The sequence below is a fragment of the Nycticebus coucang genome, chromosome 8 (assembly GCF_027406575.1).
Source record: "Nycticebus coucang isolate mNycCou1 chromosome 8, mNycCou1.pri, whole genome shotgun sequence".
NCBI lineage: Eukaryota > Metazoa > Chordata > Mammalia > Primates > Lorisidae > Nycticebus > Nycticebus coucang.
In genome coordinates, this window is record NC_069787.1 from 3984806 (window position 1) to 4003294 (window position 18489).

General features: G+C 49.6%; 1 protein-coding gene across 2 annotated transcripts in view; it reads right to left on the reverse strand.

The window, feature by feature from the left end:
• Positions 1-18489, reverse strand: part of NUP210 (nucleoporin 210) — a 111781-nt gene that overhangs the window by 28299 nt on the left and 64993 nt on the right. For both annotated transcript variants that reach the window (XM_053599557.1, XM_053599558.1), the window contains 4 exons: positions 14507-14699; positions 13942-14048; positions 12118-12222; positions 11932-12033 (listed from right to left, as the gene is read on the reverse strand). In XM_053599557.1, coding sequence (XP_053455532.1) covers positions 11932-12033; positions 12118-12222; positions 13942-14048; positions 14507-14699 — 507 coding nt within the window. The remainder of the gene's footprint in view (positions 1-11931; positions 12034-12117; positions 12223-13941; positions 14049-14506; positions 14700-18489) is intronic.

Here is an 18489-nt window from a genome sequence, read left to right on the forward strand (position 1 = left end):
TCAGGCACCAGCTACACTGGCCTCTTCCAGCCCCTCAAAGGTAGCTAGCTCTGCTTGCCTGCCTGCCTGCCACCCTTCTCCCATCCTTTACTCCTGGCTCTAACGCATTCTGAAGGCCCCGGTCCCAGCATCCTTCCTGACAAAGATGTCCCCATCCCAGACAGGCCAAACTCCCCTCCATCCTGCTCACTTCCTTTGGCCGGTGCCACAGGGTTATCAGTCAGCCTCGTAGGGACAACAGTTTAGCTAGTCCTTTCCCGCCAGGTTGTCCCCAGCCCTACAGAAGCCTCGGGACTGAGTCTTGTGTCTGGACAGACTGGCCCCACTACGTGTATGTCGTGATCAGATAAAAGCTCCAGGGTCACTGCTCTGCATAATTCTGTACTCAGTAAAGGAGCCTGGTGGCCCTGTCTCCTTGGCTTTACAGAGAGTGAAACTAGCTTTGTTAAGACTTGGAAATTCTGAAAAATATCTGCAAAACTTGTGAACCCTCACTGCTGATTCTGGACCAACCCCTTCAATATACAGATGTGGAAACTGAGCCCGAGATAACGAGAAGGGAACACAGCCTTGAAGGGGCACAGACTCAGTACCCCAAACCAGATTTAGGGCTCCTCTCACACTCTCCACCTCCCGGGGGAGCATGGCTGGGCGGCCCGCTCAGCCAGCATGGAACTGCAGGGCCATGGCCTATGTGGTCTGAGTCATCACCACAGAGCCTGGTGTCCAATACAGGATAAGGAGTGGGGTCTGGGGGCCGCCAGGTCTCTGGTTTTGCTGGGACCAAGTCACTCTGGCTTACTATACTTGCCACAAATCAAGAAATTACAGAGAGAAATAAGAGGCTTTCTTGAGCACACAATTCAAGGCTGGGACCAACACTCCTGCCAAGGTCCCTGCTGCCAGGAGCCAGCACGAGTGCACTCCCTGCAGAGAGGCCCACATGGGGCCAAGCAGGGGCAGGGTTTTTTTCCTCTTTCCTTCCAAAAGACCATTTTTGCACCTCTTAAACAAAGACATAAAATGGTGGCGAGGAAATCAATTCTTCTTCCACTTGATTTCCCAGAGGACGGATGTCCAGTCGCCTTGCAGATGACAACAGCAGAGAATGGCGCCACGCTGCCACCTGCAGAGCCCGAGGGGCCAGGCCTGCCCCACGGGATGCTGCGCGGCAGCTCACTTCACCCCATTGGGACACTTCAAGAGAGCGCTCACCAGCCCACTCTAGAGACGGGGACACTGAGGAAGCTCGGCCACTTGCTCGTGGTGGAGCGAGGACCCACACCCGCTCCCGCTCCCGCCTCTAGGCTGCATGTGTGCCTCACCCCACGCTGCTTCTCCAAGCACCTGGAACCCACTCACTTCCTGACCGACGTACGGGACAACATATGTGGGGGAGAGGAGGTGGGAGCAACCCATGCCCAGAACGAAGGCTAATTTCTAAGTGTTGAAAGTGCCACCTGAGCATGTCAGCAAATGCTGAGCCAAGGGGAAAGTCCTGTCATCGCCTGGGAGATGACAAACACATTACTGCTCATTAAGACGCTGTAAACAGAGCCAGAGGCAGCTCTGCTCACGTGGGGACTGCAAGTGAGAAGTCCACTGCCACTCGCCAGGCCCCGAGGTGCTGCTGTGTCATCTCGGCTCCCACTTCCTGGAGCCCCACGGCATGTCAGACTCACACCCTGACAGGTGCTGCGTGCAGAGGCACAGGGACCCTATAAATATTTCTGACTACAGCTGGCGCCATCAGCTCCTGATTCCTGTGACGTGCCTGTCAATGCCCTGTGATGGGCCAAGCTGTCCACATGTGAGTTAGCGTGGGGGTCTGTGTCCCCCAAAACTTGCCCTCATAGCTTGCAGGGGATGACCCATGCTTGTGTGAAAGTGGGCGCTGGGTGATACGTCCTGCAGGGACCCTGGTCAACCCTATGACTTTCCCATGGGTGGGGGCTAGGGATATGGACTACTGTCCACTGGTCAGTCTCAGGGGAAGAGATGGACGCACCTGAGTTCAAGCCCTGCAGCTGCCACCCACCCCCGCCTCCCTCCTGACACATCTATGCAGTCACAATTGCGTCGTGACTGGCTGCATGTCACAAGACCCGGGAGACAGACACATGATGAGGCTCATAAGAGCAGGGCCTGTCTGCAGGCCTGGCCAGCATCCAGCACAGTGCCGGGCCCATGATATGCACCCAAGTGAACGTGCTAACCAGGAGCTAATGAGGAGCATGCGTGCTCTGTGCACAGTAATTTCTTTCCCCTGCTCTGATGATTGCACGGGTTCCACCGTGGGACTTTACTTTGAAATGTAAATTCAAATAATTTCAAAGGAAATTGTTGAGAAGAAACCAACCCTAAGTTTAAATCGGGTAAATACTCTCACGTGCAAGCCAGATAAAAACAAAACAAAGGGCTCTAACAGACCATTCTGGGGGCTGTGCGACCAGAATTCACGGCAGCCCTATACAGCCCATGGTGCACCGTAGGGGCATAAAAGCCCCTGCCGGGCTCCGCTGTGTGAGCTCTATGGCGCCTTCTGGAGATTCTCGGAAGCTGACATACACCCACGGACCATTCTTGCATCCTGAATGTGCATCAGTAGGAAAGAAAGGAATGTTTTCTGAAGCTAACCGAAGAGCCGCTGGGCTTTCCTGTCTCTGCGATTCAGGAAAATGAGAATGCTGCTAATTAGCAGCTGGAAAATGCACAGCAATGTGTCACTGTCCTTCAGAAGCCACTGTCTGAGAGCAGCTGCTAGGACCTGTCACAGATCATCAACGCTGCATGGGAACTCCTCCCACTGGTTACGGAAGAGGTTCTGGAAACAGGACTGATGTCCATTGGCAGTTATGGCAGTCTCGGCACAAGCCAGAGATAAAGGGAAAGCCGAGGCCGCAGGGGCCAGGGCGCCTCCACAGAAACTTCTGGGGCCAAAGCAATTCTCAGGGGGCCCGGCACACAGATGCTGCCTGTCATAGTGCCAGCCTTGTAAGGGAGGAGCCACAGCCAGGCCAGGGGCCAGCCCATGACCCAGAGGAGCATGCTGCGGTTCTGTGTGACCATCTGTAAGACAGAACTGCATGGAGGTTATCCTAGGATCACAGCAGTTTAAGATTGAACAAGGGCTCCAGGGTCTCCTGGGGAAATTTGATCCTGATTCTGGAATCCCATCTTGAGTCTTTCAGATAAGTATCCCAGCTCTGCTTGAACACCCCCAAAGACCAGGGTGCTCACTAACTACAGAGGCAGCTCAGCCCATCACTGAGTCCTCAGAGCTCTTGTCCTTGGGTGGCAGGGCTCCCTCTGGCTACAGGCGCCGCCTGCTCAGGGCTTTCTTAAAATGAAATACTATTCAGCTATTAAAAAAAATGGAGACATTTTTTCTTCTTTTCTTCTTCCTTCGTATTAACCTGGATGGAAGTGGAAGACATTATTCTTAGTAAAGCATCACAAGAATGGAGTAGCATGAATCCTATGTACTCAATTTTGATATGAGGACAATTAATGACAATTAAGGTTATGGGGGGAGGAAAAGCAGAAAGAGGGAAGGAGGGAGGGGGTTGGGGCCTTGGTGCGTGCCACACCTTCTGGGGGCAAGACATGATTGCAAGAGGGACTTTACCTAACAAATGCAATCAGTGTAACCTGGCTTATTGTACCCTTAATGAATCCCCAACAAAAAAAAAAAAAAAAAAAAAAAAAAAAAAAAAGTTAGCTGCCAGGCAAACGTGAACAAAAGGATGCCCAGTTTCACTGGCACTATTTCTGGCTTTCTTAGCTTGGAACTCCCCTCCTCTTGGCATTAGAGAAGTTATTTTTAATCTCTAGAAGTAAAATCAAACTTTAAGGCACATGTCAAGCAGTCAGAATTATTTGAGGTTAGAGTTTCTCATTCCTAATATGAAGGGTTTGACAAGGTACACTCACTCTTACCGTAGCAAGTGTGGCTGGGGAACTTTGGTTGATAAAGGGAACATGTGGGCCTGGGTGAACCTTTCCCATGGCTTCAGCTCCCAGCCTCCTCCCGTTCCATTCCTTCTGAGCACATATGTTTTTCCCAGGTGCTCAGGGAATGTTTTTCTTGCTCTGTCCACAGCCATAAGCCTAAGAAGTCCTGCCCCCAGGGAGAGGCTGCTCTGAGAGAGACAGGAACACCACGACTCCTCACTCCTCCCCAGGGACTGAACTGCGACAATGATTCTCCGGCAAGGCAAAGTTACACACTGACGGGAACATTAAAAAAAGCAAAGCCAACAAAGCCCCCTTCTTTGTTCTTAACAAACAAAAAACTCCGAATTAACTAAAAGTTTAAAAAAGGGGAGCTTTCACACAAAAATAGACATTTCTATTTTCTCTTGAAAGTCAGAAGCCCTGGTCTTATAAGACCCACATCCTGACACACCAAAAGTCGGCAAGAGGTTGCAGTTCTGGCAAGACAGGGTAAGGAGGTCCGTGGATCCACCCTGTACCCCTTGGAAAATCAGCGGAAATTATGAGAAACATACACAGCCATTTAAGATCTCTGCCATGATTTTAAGAGAATATAGCAAACATCTACTCCAGATAATCTACTAAAACTCTAGAGGAACTACATGGGTCTGTGGTATCTGAAATAACATCTACACCTTCCCTGCTCCATCCACTCTAGACTGGTTCATCCAAGATCCCAAGGCTCCTTACTCCCCAGCTCCCACACTGGGGATTATCTCCTAGGAGGGATATTAGATCTTATCTTGTCCCCAGCTGAGGCCAAGTCTCAGGCAAGTGGGGCTAAGAGGTGGGGGCTCCCTCCTTTTTCCAGTCCCCATCCATGGTATGGAGGAGCTACCTTGGTGAGAATACTGCGACCCGGCTGCCCTCTTCCTGGCTGGTGGGGTGGGCTCCATGCCAGGCGAAGCCAGCTGAGGAGCACAGGGGCTGCTGCCCCCATTGACCAAGCGTCAGCTTCTGAAGTGTAGGAGCTTCTTCTGGGAAAGCAGCAGTCATAAAACAGAAAGCTATGACTCTCTCCCTAAAGGAACTGACTTGAATTGCAACTGAGTTTACCTAAGTTCAACCCTAAAAGCGCTATCAAAAATAGCTAGCAGAGGTTGTGCTGAAGGACAACCAGACACTGGAAATGGAGGCCACACTGGAGGGTGGCAAGTTTTCCAGGAAGAAATAGAAAAATAGACAGGTGGTAGGCGCTTTCCTAGGGTCGGGCAAACCTTAAACACCTTCCTGGGGAATCAGCCCTTAGGATCCTGAATGTGACTGGACTGGGTCCTGGAGGAGTTTGTGCCTCAGGATATCCATGAAGACAATGGAGCAGTTAGCCTCAGTCAGAACAAACAAACAAACAAAAACAAAGCAGATGTCTATGCCTAGAAACTTGACAATGTGGAGAAAATGGATCAATACCTGGAATTGCACCCTCTCCCTAGACTTACCAAGAAGAAACAGCTCTCTTGAACAGACAAATTTCAAGATCTGAGATTGAAGAAACAATAACACTCCCCCCCCCCAAATGCCTTAGTCCAGATGGCTTCACACCAGAATTCTATCAAACCTTCAAAAAGGGCTTATACCCATACTGCAGAAATTATTCCAAAACATTGAGAAGGAAGGAATCTTCCCCCAACACATTCTATGAAGTATCACCCTGATACCAAAACCAGGAAAAGACTCACCTAAAAAGGAGAATTTCAGACCAATTTCACTAATGAATACAGATACAAAAATTCTCAGTAAAATCCCAGCCAACAGATTACAGCTACACATTAAAAAAATTATTCATCACGATCAAGTAGGTTTCATCCCAGGGATGCAAGGGTGGTTTAACATATGCAAGTCCTCAAGTGTAATTCACCATCTCAACAGAAGCAAAAGCAAAGACTATATGATCCTCTCAAAAGATGCAGAAAAAGCATTCGATAAAATCCAGGGTCCTTTTCTAATTAGAACACTGAGGAGTATAGGCATAGGTGGCACATTTCTGAAACTGATTGAAGCTATCTATGACAAACCCACAGCTAGTATTTTACTGAATGGAGTAAAACTGAAAGCTTTTCCACTTACAACTAAAACCTGACAAGGTTGTCCTCTATTGCCACTACTACTCAACATAGTGCTAGGAAGTTCTAGCCAATGCAATCAGGCAAGAGAAGGAAACGGAGGGCATCCAAATGGGAGCAGAGGAGGTCAACCTCTCACTCTTTGCTGATGATATGATCTTATACTTAGAGAATCCCAAAGACTCGACCACAAGACTCCTGGAAGTCATCAAAAAATACAGTAATGTTTCAGGATACAAAATCAATGCCCACAAATCAGTAGCCTTTGTATATGCCAAGTTGAGAAGCTAATCAAGGACAAAATTCCCTTCACACACAAAAAATGAAATACCTAGGAATATACCTAACAAAAGAGGTGAAGGATCTCTATTAAAAAAATTACAAAACCCTAAAAAAAAAAAAATAGCAGAAGATATTAACAAATAGAAGAACATACCACGCTCATGGCTGGGAAGAATCAACATTGTGAAAATGTCTATAGTTCTCAAAGCAATCTACAGAGTCAATGAAATCCCCATTAAAATACCAGTCATACTTTCAAGACTTGGAAAAAATAATTCTTTGTTTTGTATGTAAACAGAAAAAAGCCAAGGCTATTTTTTTTTTTTTTTTTTTTTTTGTAGAGACAGAGTCTCACTGTACCGCCCTCGGGTAGAGTGCTGTGGCGTCACACGGCTCACAGCAACCTCTACCCTTGGGCTTACGCGATTCTCTTGCCTCAGCCTCCCCAGCAGCTGGGACTACAGGCGCCCGCCACAACGCCCGGCTATTTTTTTTTTATTGCAGTTTGGCCGGGGCTGGGTTTGAACCCGCCACCCTCGGCATATGGGGCCGGCGCCCTACTCACTGAGCCACAGGCGCCGCCCAGCCAAGGCAATTCTTAGTAATAAAAACAAAGCCAGAGGCTTCACCCTACCAGACTTTACACTATATTACAAGACCACAGTGATCAAAGTACATGGTATTGGCATTAAAAAAAAAAAAAGACATTGACATTTGGAACCAAATAGAAAACTATGAGGTGGGCAGCACCTGTGGCTCAAAGGAATAGGGCGCTGGCCCCATATGCTGGAGGTGGAGGGTTCAAACCCAGCCCTGGCCAAAAATTGCAATAAATAAATAAATAAATAAATGAAAAAGAAAACCATGAGGTACAACTAACTTCCGATAGCCACCTGATCTTTGATAAACCAAACAAGAACATACACTGGGAAAAAGAATCCCTATTCAATAAATGGTATTGGGAGAACTGGACAACCACATGTAAATGAAATGGGGTCTGCAACTCTAACCACTTACAAAAATTGATTCAAGATGGATAAAAGATTTAAATGTAAGACATGAACCAATAAAAATCCTTGAAGAAAGTATGGGTAAAACACCTGAAGATATTGGGCTGGGAGAAGATTGTATGAAGAAGACGTCTGTGGTAATTATAGCAACAACAAAAATAAATGGGACTTAATTAAACTGAAAACCTTCTGTACAGTTAAGGAAACAACAACCAAAGCAAACAGACAACCTTCAGAATGGGAAAAGATATTTGCATATTATGAATCAGACAAAAGATTGATAACTAGGATCCACAGAGAACTCAAAGTAACCAACAACAAAAAAAGACCCAACAATCCCATCTATCACTGAGCAAGCAACATGAAGAGAACCTTTTCTAAAGAAGACAAAAGAACGGCTAACAAACATATGAAAAAATGCTCATCACCCCCGATCATCAGAGAAATACAAATTAAAATTACCCTGAGATATCACCTAACCCCAGTGAGAATGGCTCACATCACAAAGTCTCCAAGCTGTAGATGCTGGTATGGATGAGGAGAAAAGGGAACACTTTTATACTTGTGGAGGGACTGCAAACTAATAATACAAACTTTTTGGAAGAAAGTCTAGAGAATCCTCAAAGAACTCAAACTGGACCTCCCATTTGATCCTGCAATCCCATTATTGGGCATCTACTCAGAATGGAAAAAAAATAATTTTATCATAAGGACATTTGCACTAGCCTGTTCATTACAGCTCAATTTACAATTGCCAAATTGTGGAAAAAACCTAAATGCCTACCAATCCAGGAATGGATTAATAAGCTGTGGTACATGTATACCACAGAATACTATTCAGCCATTAAAAAGGATGGTGACTTTATATCTTTTGTATTAATCTGGATGGAGTTGAAACACATTCTTCTTAGTAAGGCATCACAAGAATGGAGAAGCAAGAATCCAATGTACTCAATTCTTATTTGAAGACAATTGATGCTAATACATGGTGGGGGAATGGGGGAGCAGAGAGAGGGAAAGCGGGCAGGGTGGGGGTCACGGTGTGTGGCACACCTCTTGGGGGCAGGACACAATTATAAGATGGACTTTATATAACAAATGCAAGCAGTGTAACCTGGTTCTTTGTATCCTCAATGAATCCTAAACAATAAAAACAAACAAATAAATAAATAAGAGCAGATAGTACAAACCGTCTGGGAGAGCAACTAGGTATCAGATTTACCAGATAAAGCCCTCGAGCAGCCGTCATCAATAGATGTTCAAAGAGGAAATACTGGTGAAGTAAAGGAAGATACAATACGAATGTCATATCAAACAGAAAAAAATCAGTGAAGAGGTAGAACGTAGGAAAAACAGGCCAAATAGAAATTCTTAAGTTGAAAAGTTAATAACTGAAACCAAAACTTACACTAGAGGGGCACAAAAGTAGATTTGAACTGGAGAACAAATTGTCAAACTTACAGACAGAATGAAAGACATTATGGGATCTGAAGAACAGAGCTAAACAAGATTGAAGAAAAATGAAGCTACAGAGAAATCTGGGGCACCAATAGGTGCCTAACAGGAGAACCAGAAAGAGAGGAGAAAGAAAGGAGCAGACAAAAGCTCAACGCAATAATGGCTCCAAACTTCCCAAAGTTATTGAAACACATTCATCTACAATCTGGGAAGCTCAATGAAGTCCAAATAAGATAAATGAAAAGAGATACACAAATAGAAGAATAAATGTCAAACACTTCCTCAGACCCTTCAAAAGATCCTGAACTTGATTAGATGAGGTTCTGTAAACAAAACTATGGTTTAATCAAGGTTTAAAGCCAAATACTAGAATAAAATCTTGAAAGCAGCATGAGAAAAATGGCTCAGCATTTACAAGGGAACCTCATTAAGATTAACAGCTGATTTCTCATCAGAAACAATGGAGGATGACATACTCAAAGTATTCAAAAACGACAACACCCCCCCCAGCTGCTGTCAACCAAGAATCCTACGTCCAACAAAGTTAACTCAAAATAGATCAAAGACTGAAATATAATAGCTAAACTTATAAAACTCTTAGAAGCAAACATAGGGTAAAATTTCATGACCTCAGCTTTGCAACGAACTCAGATATGGTATCAAAAATATAAGCAAACAATAGATAAAAAGTTATGTTGTACTTCATCAATACTAAAAACGGATGTGCTTGAAAGGACATTACCAAGAAAGTAAAAAGACAGCCTACAGAATGGAAGACAATATTTGCAAATCACATCTAACAAAGGACTTTTATCTATTTGAAGACAATTGTACAACTTGTACAACTTAATAAAAAGACAAAAGAGGGGCAAGGGATCTGAATAGTTATTTGTCTAAAGAAGACACACAAATGGCCAATAAACACATGACAAACTCAACATCGTTAGCCATCAGAGAAATGCAAATCAAAACCACAATACCAGTTAGTACCCCTCATTGCAGGATGGCCGCAATTAAAAAGTCTGCTAATAACAAGTGTTGATGAGGATGTGGAGAAACTAGAACCCTCTTAATATTTTACCGTGGGTGGGAATGCAAAATGCTGTTGCCATATGGGAAAACAATCTGGCAGTTCCTCAAAGAGTTAAACACAGAGTTTCCATGTGCCCCTGGCAGTCCCACTCCTCGGTATATACTCAAGAGAAATGAAAACGTATGTCCGCGAAAACTTGTGCATGAATATTCATAGAAGCATTCTTCATGACAGTCAAATGTCCACTTGTGGATAAACGAATATCAAAATGTGGCCTATCCATGCAATGGATTGCTGTATAGCCACACAAAGAATGAACTACTAATAGATGCTACGACATGGGTGTAACTTGTTAAATGAAAGAAATCTATCAGAAACCACATAGTGTTTGGGGCCATTTATACAAGATGTCCAGAATAGCCCAAGCTATAGAGGTAACAAGTAGATGAGCGGTTGCCTGAGTCGGGCACAGGGCATGCGTGTGTGCACATGCGTGTAGGAATAAGGAGGTGATAGCTACAGTGCATGGGCTTGTGAGCCAATATTGACTGGTGGCGGCTGTACAACTGCTAAAAGCCACAGGATTATGCACTTTAAATGTGTGAATTGTATGGCCTGTGAATAACACCTCAATAAAGGTGTTATTCAAAATGAGAGATTGCTGATCATAGTTTGAGCTAAAAAATAATAACAAAAATAACCTAGAGTACCCCCCGACAGAGCCTGCATTCTCCAGTTTGTCAGTCCCCCACTCCCTCCTACTCCCCAACACTGAAGCTAAGGGTCGTGCCCCTTTATGACAGTACTCCCACCCACATTGCCACACCCTGCTCGCGCCCCTCACTTTACACCTGTCCCACTCCCCTAGGGGAAGCCAGTCAGTGCCTGCGCAAAGCCAGAGAAATGGAATTGCAGAGAGTGAGGGCTGAACAGACCTGCATGGAGAGTGAGGTGCTGCTGTCTAGTTTCTAGCATGCCACAAACTTAACCGCACAGCAGCAGCGGGCCAGGTGCCTTGGCTGCTTCTGAAAGGAGGCTCTGGAACCATCACAGGGAAGGCTAAGCTGGATTTTAGCCTTCTCTAAAGTCAGGAAGGTTGTTTCCTCCTGTGGCTAGCTTCCAGGACCTCACCTGCACAGACAAGGCAAAGCTGGGAGCCATCACGGGCATCAGAGCTGCAGGGTGGCCCACGGTCAGGGGAGCCCTGTCCTGTCCTGGGATTGCGAGGTCTGAATTCCTATCACATGCTGAGCACTGCATCAGCCCAAGCCTCTTTTGTGTGCAGGGACATCTCCAGTGATGCTGATGTGACCGTAATGTTCCTCAAACATGTGGCAACCACCCCTTTAATGGAGCGAAAGCAGGCCTTGGACTCAGAGCAGCCCAAAGGCTACAGCACAGCTTTGATTTGATGACACTGCTGGGCGATGTCTATGCCAAATCTCTGTGTTTATGAGTTACGGGAGTGGTTTCACTCCACATTCAGTGGTAAGAGGTTTCCTTTAACGTAAGTTGCGTTTTGATGATGGTCTATTAATCCATCCTACAGACACGCGGACAACAGGATATTGGCTTTGGTTTACTTTTGCTCTTCTTATCCTATGCTTCGATATACATGTATGTACACACACACACATATATTAAAACTTTAGACAACCCAAATGCTCTACAAAAAGAGAATGGCTGCATAAAACCAAGCACCCAGCCTACACGGCAACTTGGAAACATACAAAGACTTAGGATAACACAAAAGCAGAATGCTAAATTTTTCCATCCCATGGACACAGCTAAGTCAATCCTTGCAAGAATTGTAAGAGGGCCAAGAAAGAAACATGGCAAATGAGAAAAAGCTGATACATCCTTTAAACACAATTTTCTTTAGGGCTGCAACGGTACTGCTTCTAAATTAACATTTTAGTCTTAATTAAAAGGCTGGCTGAAAGGAAACCATCAGGTGCCCAAGAGTGCAAGCAATTTGTGGACACGGTAGCGGGGCGATGTCTACCATTGCTGAATAGATCAGAGAATCTAAAGACCTTGCTAAATTACAGCGGTGTGATCAAGCACCCAGATGAGGAACCCGACTCACCGCGGCGATGCCACTGGCCTCCTGGTAGGCCACCTGGACCACGTCTGCAGTGCTGGCATTGAGGAAGAAGTAGCCCGAGCCTTCCCTGACCTGCAGCTCCGCCTGGAAGAGGGAGGGCAGGGAGGGCTCAGGCTACATGTCAGGGACCGGCCCAGCATGGCGGGGGCAGCAGGGCAAGGGCTGTACCTGGACACCAGGGTGGTTGTAGATGGTCAGCTCTTCTGGACTCACTCTCACATCCTCCACTAGGATGAGCTCTATGGAGGCCGACACGGATGCGGGAGAATCGTGCTGAAGGGGCAAGGCCAACACCATCAGAGCCAGGAGGCCATGGCCAACTGTGGGCCAATACCACACTGGCCTACAGACCGCCCCTGGGGAAGAGCAGCCTGGAAGTCCCAGGTCCTGGCCACTCATGATGGCTGGGACATAAACCCCAATAAAACCATAGTGCTCCTGAGCCTGAGTGAATGGCCACACCCCCTCTGAGGCCTCCCTCCACCCCCGACTTAGGAGGGGTGAGCGACAGTCTGCTCAGAGGGCAGCCCCACCCTGTCAGGCCCCACAGGAAAGGTGGGCAACTCATACACCGTCCCCCTGCCCCCAAACCTCAGGACCTCACAGCAAATGGCACTAGGCAGGTACTCTACTGGAGGAGGGGCCGGGGGCTGGGCACATGGAAGTCGCTGGCCAGGCTGAACCATGGCGGAGGCTCCCGTGGAAGAGTCCTCAGGCTGGCTACCAAGAGGACAAGGACAGGCCTCCCTTCCTTGAGCAGTACACCGCATGGCTCTGCTTCATGTCATTTGAGGGAGACTGCCAGAGCTGGCCCAGATTGGACTCACCCATGGATCATTTGAGTCTCCTCTGGCCCAGGCACATGCAAGGCACAGGGGTACAGCTACTGTCCTCAGGGGAGAGTGAGTGAAGGGTGGAAAAGTGCCAGGGTGCTGTGTGGGTGCCACAGGCAAGGGGGGCTGACAAGGAGAGCAGCTCTCAGACAGCAAGGTCTTCAAGGGGAAGACCTGAGCCAGGCCAGTCATCTGGGGAGCCTCAGGGTATCACCACAAAGGCCCCGAGGGATCCTGTTAGGGTATCCAGGCCCGGCCAGGAAGCTAGGAGGCCCCTGCTCCAGCCAAGTTCCTCAGCAGCCAATCCTCCAGGCCAGCCTCCCCAGCACTGCTCCCACTGGGGCTCCAGCCTCTTCCAACGCTTCCTAGCCAGGTGATGGCCGCCGCCCCTCATCCCAGCGTTTAGGTTCCCAGGGAGCAGGCCCCACCTTCCTTTCTAGCCGTTATCTGCTGCCTCCACTTGGTTCAAAACACCACCTTCCAGGCAGGACCATTCTTGGGGAACTCTTCCTGCTCCCACCTCAGACACAGGGCATTCACCCTACACCCACAGCCCCCATGAGCTGCTGGGACTAAAAGGGGTGGTTCAGCAGGTGGTGATCTGTGTGCACAGATGGTTTTGATGCTGTATGTGTGTGTGTGTGTTGGGGACGTTTCTGTGCTATGACAGCAGGAAGCACAACTGCTCTGAGGTCTGGGGCTTAGGGATACTCCCTGGAGGGGCTGACATCTTAACTGGGACTGGAAGGCCAGAAGGTCACCTGGTGGGGAAGCATCAGAGAAGGGAGGGGATGTTCCAGGCAGCAGGAACTGTGTGCTGATGATGTGGCCCCAACAGGCACACAGGTCTGTAGGCAGGATGTGAGGATAGCTTCCTTCTAAAGGGCTGAGAGCTACTAGGTTGGGGCCCGGAGGAGACAGGGTGTGTTTGACTTTTCAGTGGATCCCTTTGGGAGCCCACACGGTGTATATTGGATGAGGGAAATCTGAGGCTGTGAGCCCACTCCCAGGCTAGGAGCAGGGTTGGGGACTGAGGACTGAGGGCTGAGGCCAGAGGCCGCTCAGACACTCAGACACCAGGTGGAATTCAGGCAGAATCAGGAGGATTTCAGGCCTTGCCCATAGCCCCCCCACCCCACCGCTGGGCCCTGGGAGGTACCGGCTGTTTCACTCTGGCCGCGCTGAGGTGGGACTGCTGGTAGCCAGTTGCGGTGGCAGTGACAGCTGTGGTTCCCGATGCCTCATGAACCGAAATGGGCTGCAAACCTGAGTCCAGGAAGAAGGAAACGGCCACTGGATGTTTGCCCCCTGTGCCCCGGATGCAGCCCCTCCCTCCTTCGGATGTACAGTTTCAAGTCTGAAAACCAACAATGGAGTCTGTGGAAACCGTGAGTCTTGTAAGAGTTGCCAGGCCTGAGCAAGGTTCTGTGGAGGTGCTGAGATGAGTTGGAGGAGAGAGATGTAACTTTGGACACACCTGTATGGAGCAGCACAGGTGCAGGACTGGAAGGGCCGTGGGCCTGAGCCCTGCCTCCTACCTCATGCACATGGGCCAGTTGGAGAAGAGCGGGGAGCCTGCACGTGCCCTGCGCATCAGTTCTGGATGAAGGGGGGTCCTGGGTGACTGAGCTCCTGACAGGCACCAGCCTGCCCGGGCACCTGTGGCTGTCTACGGTTTACTGGTCGCTGTCCTCCTCCCCAGTGAAGGAGGACACCCAGCTCACCGTGCAGCTTCTTCTGGCCACTCCCATCGTCCTGGGACACCAGCTGCATGGGTAGGTGAACCTCGATGCTGGCCAGCAACGGCCTGGTGGACTCCCAGTGGACGCTCAGAGAGCTGAAGTTGTCGAATCGGCGGCCCTGCTGGTCATAGGCAGCCAGGTCCAGCAGGGGGTTGCGGTGGCTGGAGACTGGAACCTGTGAGAAGCAAAGGTCAGAGGCTGTGGCCATGCCCAGGATGGGTCATAGCCACTGCTGACCACACAGCACAAGCTGAAGCTGGCGGCTACCCTGTGGGCTCATGGGGTGTGGTAAGGAAGCTGGATGAGTCAGGAACCAATCTTCACCACCTCCAGCCATCAAGGTGCCCCCAATCTAGCCCTGTCCAAGCTGGCCTCTGGATCTAGACCATAGTTCCTAATGGAGGATGAGACCCCCTTCTGCACCAAGGCGGCCATTTCTGGCTGTCACTCCTGGGAGGCAGTGATGCTGCTGGATACCCCACGGTGCATAGGGCAGCCCCCGTGGAAATGGTCTGGCCTCAAGTGTCAACAGCACTGGGCTGGAAGCCCCCTCCCTGACCCTGCTCCCTGTCTGGGAAGGCAGCCCTCCTTCTCCTACCCTCACCTTTCCCAGTGTGCACCACCCTCCACCCCAGCCACACCCCAGCCCCTCCAGGACAGCCTCCCAGCTGCTCACACCGGAACACAGATCACAGCACCTGGGCTGCCCAGAGCCACTGGATTTGCTCAGTTCTTTTCCAAGTGGCGTGCTCACCTGCTCCTTAGATACCCCAGGAACTCAGGAGGGTCACTCCATGCCAGGACAAGCAAGCAGAGGCCCAGGGAGGAAAGGAACTACTCAAAGGAGGTTCAGGGCAGGAGATCACAGCTGTGGGTCCAAACCCAGAATGCCCACCACTCTACCATTCTCTCTTGTTCCCCGAGCAGACTCTCCCCTTGGAACCCAGGTCAAATTGAGCCTCATTGTTCCTGGAGTCTGTCCCTTCCTTCTCTGACCACACAGCAAAGGGGCAGGGCAGGGAGGGCAGCAAAGCAGAGCCCAAGTACTTTTGATCCCACAGCCTAGGCTCTTACTGCCGCAGCAAGTTACAAACTTCCCCAAGCCCTAGTTTTCCCAGCTGTGATGTAGGAAACACAGAAGAAGCCACCTTCTATGACTCTGTTTTTTTTTTTCTTTTGAGACACTTTGTCTCACTTTGTCACCCTCAGTAGAGTGCTCTGGCATCATAGCTCACAGCAATCTCAAATTCTTGGGCTCAGGTGATTCTCTTGCCTCAGCCTCCCCAGTAGCTGGGACTACAGGTGCACCCCACAACGCCCGGCTATTTTTAGAGATGGAGTCTTGCTCTTTCTCAGGCTGGTGTCGAGCTCAGGAGCTCAGGCAATCCACTCTCCTTGGCCTCCCAGAGTGCTAAGATTTACAGGCATGAGCCCCACTGGGCCCAGCCTCCTTTGACATTATTTTAAATACCAGTCATGTGAGGTCACTATGGAGACTGGCCTTTCACAATTTAGCCCAGGTAGGGAAATGGGGTGATCATTAGCACCATTCACAGATAGGTTCTGCTCTCTGTTTAGGCAGCTCCAGCAGGGGAGACTGTCCTTCTCTGACCCTCGGGGTTAGCAGTGACCACGGCATTTGCTGTCTTCAAAAAAGTGGGACTAGTGACTTGTGACAACTCCAGGTAGGAGCAGAACATGATGGGCTACGCCATGCTCCCTTTCTCTCCACAATGGCCACAGGCCCCATTAAATGTGGTAGCTGTTCCACAGCCACGTCTTGGAAAGGAGATAATAATGACCTGAGGCAGGGTCCCCGAGGTGACCTGTGAGGTACAGGCAGTGTAAGCAAGAGATGGACTTGTGTGTGTGCTGTGTTAGTGCTGGGCTGGGAGTGCTCGTTACGGCAGCATGGCTCTATCTGTCCTGACTGACAAGCTCCACCCTGAGAATTTCTCCCCAGCTCCTTCTGGCTCCCTTGTTGCCAGAGAACACCTGATGCCAGCACACTAGGGATGCCACCTGCACGGCCTTCCTAAGAGCAGGTCAGCACAGTCACCTGAGCAGGCAAAAGGTTTATAATTATTCTGGACACAAGTTAAGGAGCTGTGAACATGGGCGGCAGCCTATCCTAGAGGCCCTGACCCCCTTTCCCAGGTGCAAACCTGGTTGGAAAACCAATGCTCTTCCAGATAAGGGTGTTGGCACTGTGCCAAGTCACTTGCAAGGTGGCTGGACCCTGCCATGGAGGTTATTTGAGGCTGAGGCCCAGAAACATTAAGCAACTTGTTCAAGGTCACATGGGTTTAGAGGCAGGACTCAGCAGCCTCATTTTCAGGCCTACGGACCTCCGCTGACACTGTTTGGCTTCTTCTCCCTGGTGCCTGAGCTGGGCAGCAGCTCCATTTGAGCCTCCGCTAATCAGTCACTTGCAACGGGTGCTCAACCACAGTGAGCAGGATGTCGAGTGACCTGCTCAGAGGCCCGAGGTCAGGCTGCAGTCTGGCTCCACTCTGCTACTCCCATCAGTCAACTCCATTCTGGTATCTTTCCTCGCCGATAATTTACTCTGCAAACACGTCTTGGGTGGCCTCTGGGTTTCAGAGTAAGAAATTAAATTGATGCTACACCCAGGATGCATCACAGGGATGTATCTTTCTCAAGATCCCCTAATGAGACCATAAATCACAGGGGTCATGCCTGAATGGCTGGCTCACAGCTCAGGAACCTGAGGGCTGATGGATCACACGGCAACTCTGTGCTCCAGGCCCATTATTTCCTGGTGACATCTACGACACAGGAAGCTGATTCAGAGCCGATTTCAGTAGAGAGAAAGAGAGAAGACACAACAGCCGTGGGCTAAACTGGAGGCCTCAGCTCAGACAAGGCTGGCTGAGCTCACAGCCTTGATGACAGGGAAAATGCACAGATGCGTGATTTGGTTTCCTTTGCAAACGAAAGAAGGTTGAGCCAGCCTGAGGTCTAACCAGGTGGTGCTGAGCCCTTCAGGCTTCCATTTCAGAAAGGGCTGGCCCTCCAGCTCAGCGCCATCCTCTCCCAGCCCCCTGTCTGTAGCGGCGTCCCTGCTTGGCTTTTCCAGCCACATGAGTCTGCAAGCGCCAAGGGCAGCAGATAGGAGGGACACAGGTGCGGTGTGTCCACTGGCTCTCTCTTTCCTAGTTCCACTTATAAGCTTCTATTATCCTATGAGCCGAGGCCTGCTCTGGGGACTCACAGAGAACAAACCAAGTGCGTGGACCCACAGTGCTAAGTTGTGGTGAGCCTGCTCACGTCCTCCCCAGAGCCCTGCCAACTCCCCATGCACGGCCTCCTTCCGTCTCTGTCTCGTACCCACTTTCCCCTCCTTTGCAGCACCTGCCCCTGTGATCTATCCTGTCGGCACGCCTCCTGTTCCCCCTCAGCTCTGGGAGGCAGGCTTCCTTGCCTGTTCCAGCCACTCTGTATTTCGGAACCTAGCACTGTGCCCAGCACAGAGGAGGGGCTCAGCAGCAGCCCTCAAAAAGGGGAAGAAGCCCACTCCCCTCGGCTGAGAAGGGTCTGGGGGCCAGTGTCTGTCCAGAGGATGTCCCACAATGCTGAGCCCGGACATGCTCAGCCTTGGGACTAAAGACTGGATTGGTCCCAAGGGGGCCAGCCCTGAGGCTTCCCTTCACATCCCTCCTGTCAGACGGACCCCAAGCAATTTTCATCCCCTCCTGAAACTCACTTCTTCAACAACCCCATGTCCCTCACATCCAAAAGGATGCACAGCTGGTCACTTTCCTCAGCAGTCCTCACCTCCTCTCTGTCCCTAGACAAGGACCCCACTTAATACCCTAGAGGCACAGACAGAGACGAGATTTTTACAGACCACCCAGTGCCTGGATGGAGGTGCTAAGCCTGGAATTGCAGAGGACTCTATCTTCACCCCGTGCTGCCACTAGCGCCTATGGCTTTGCTAAGTC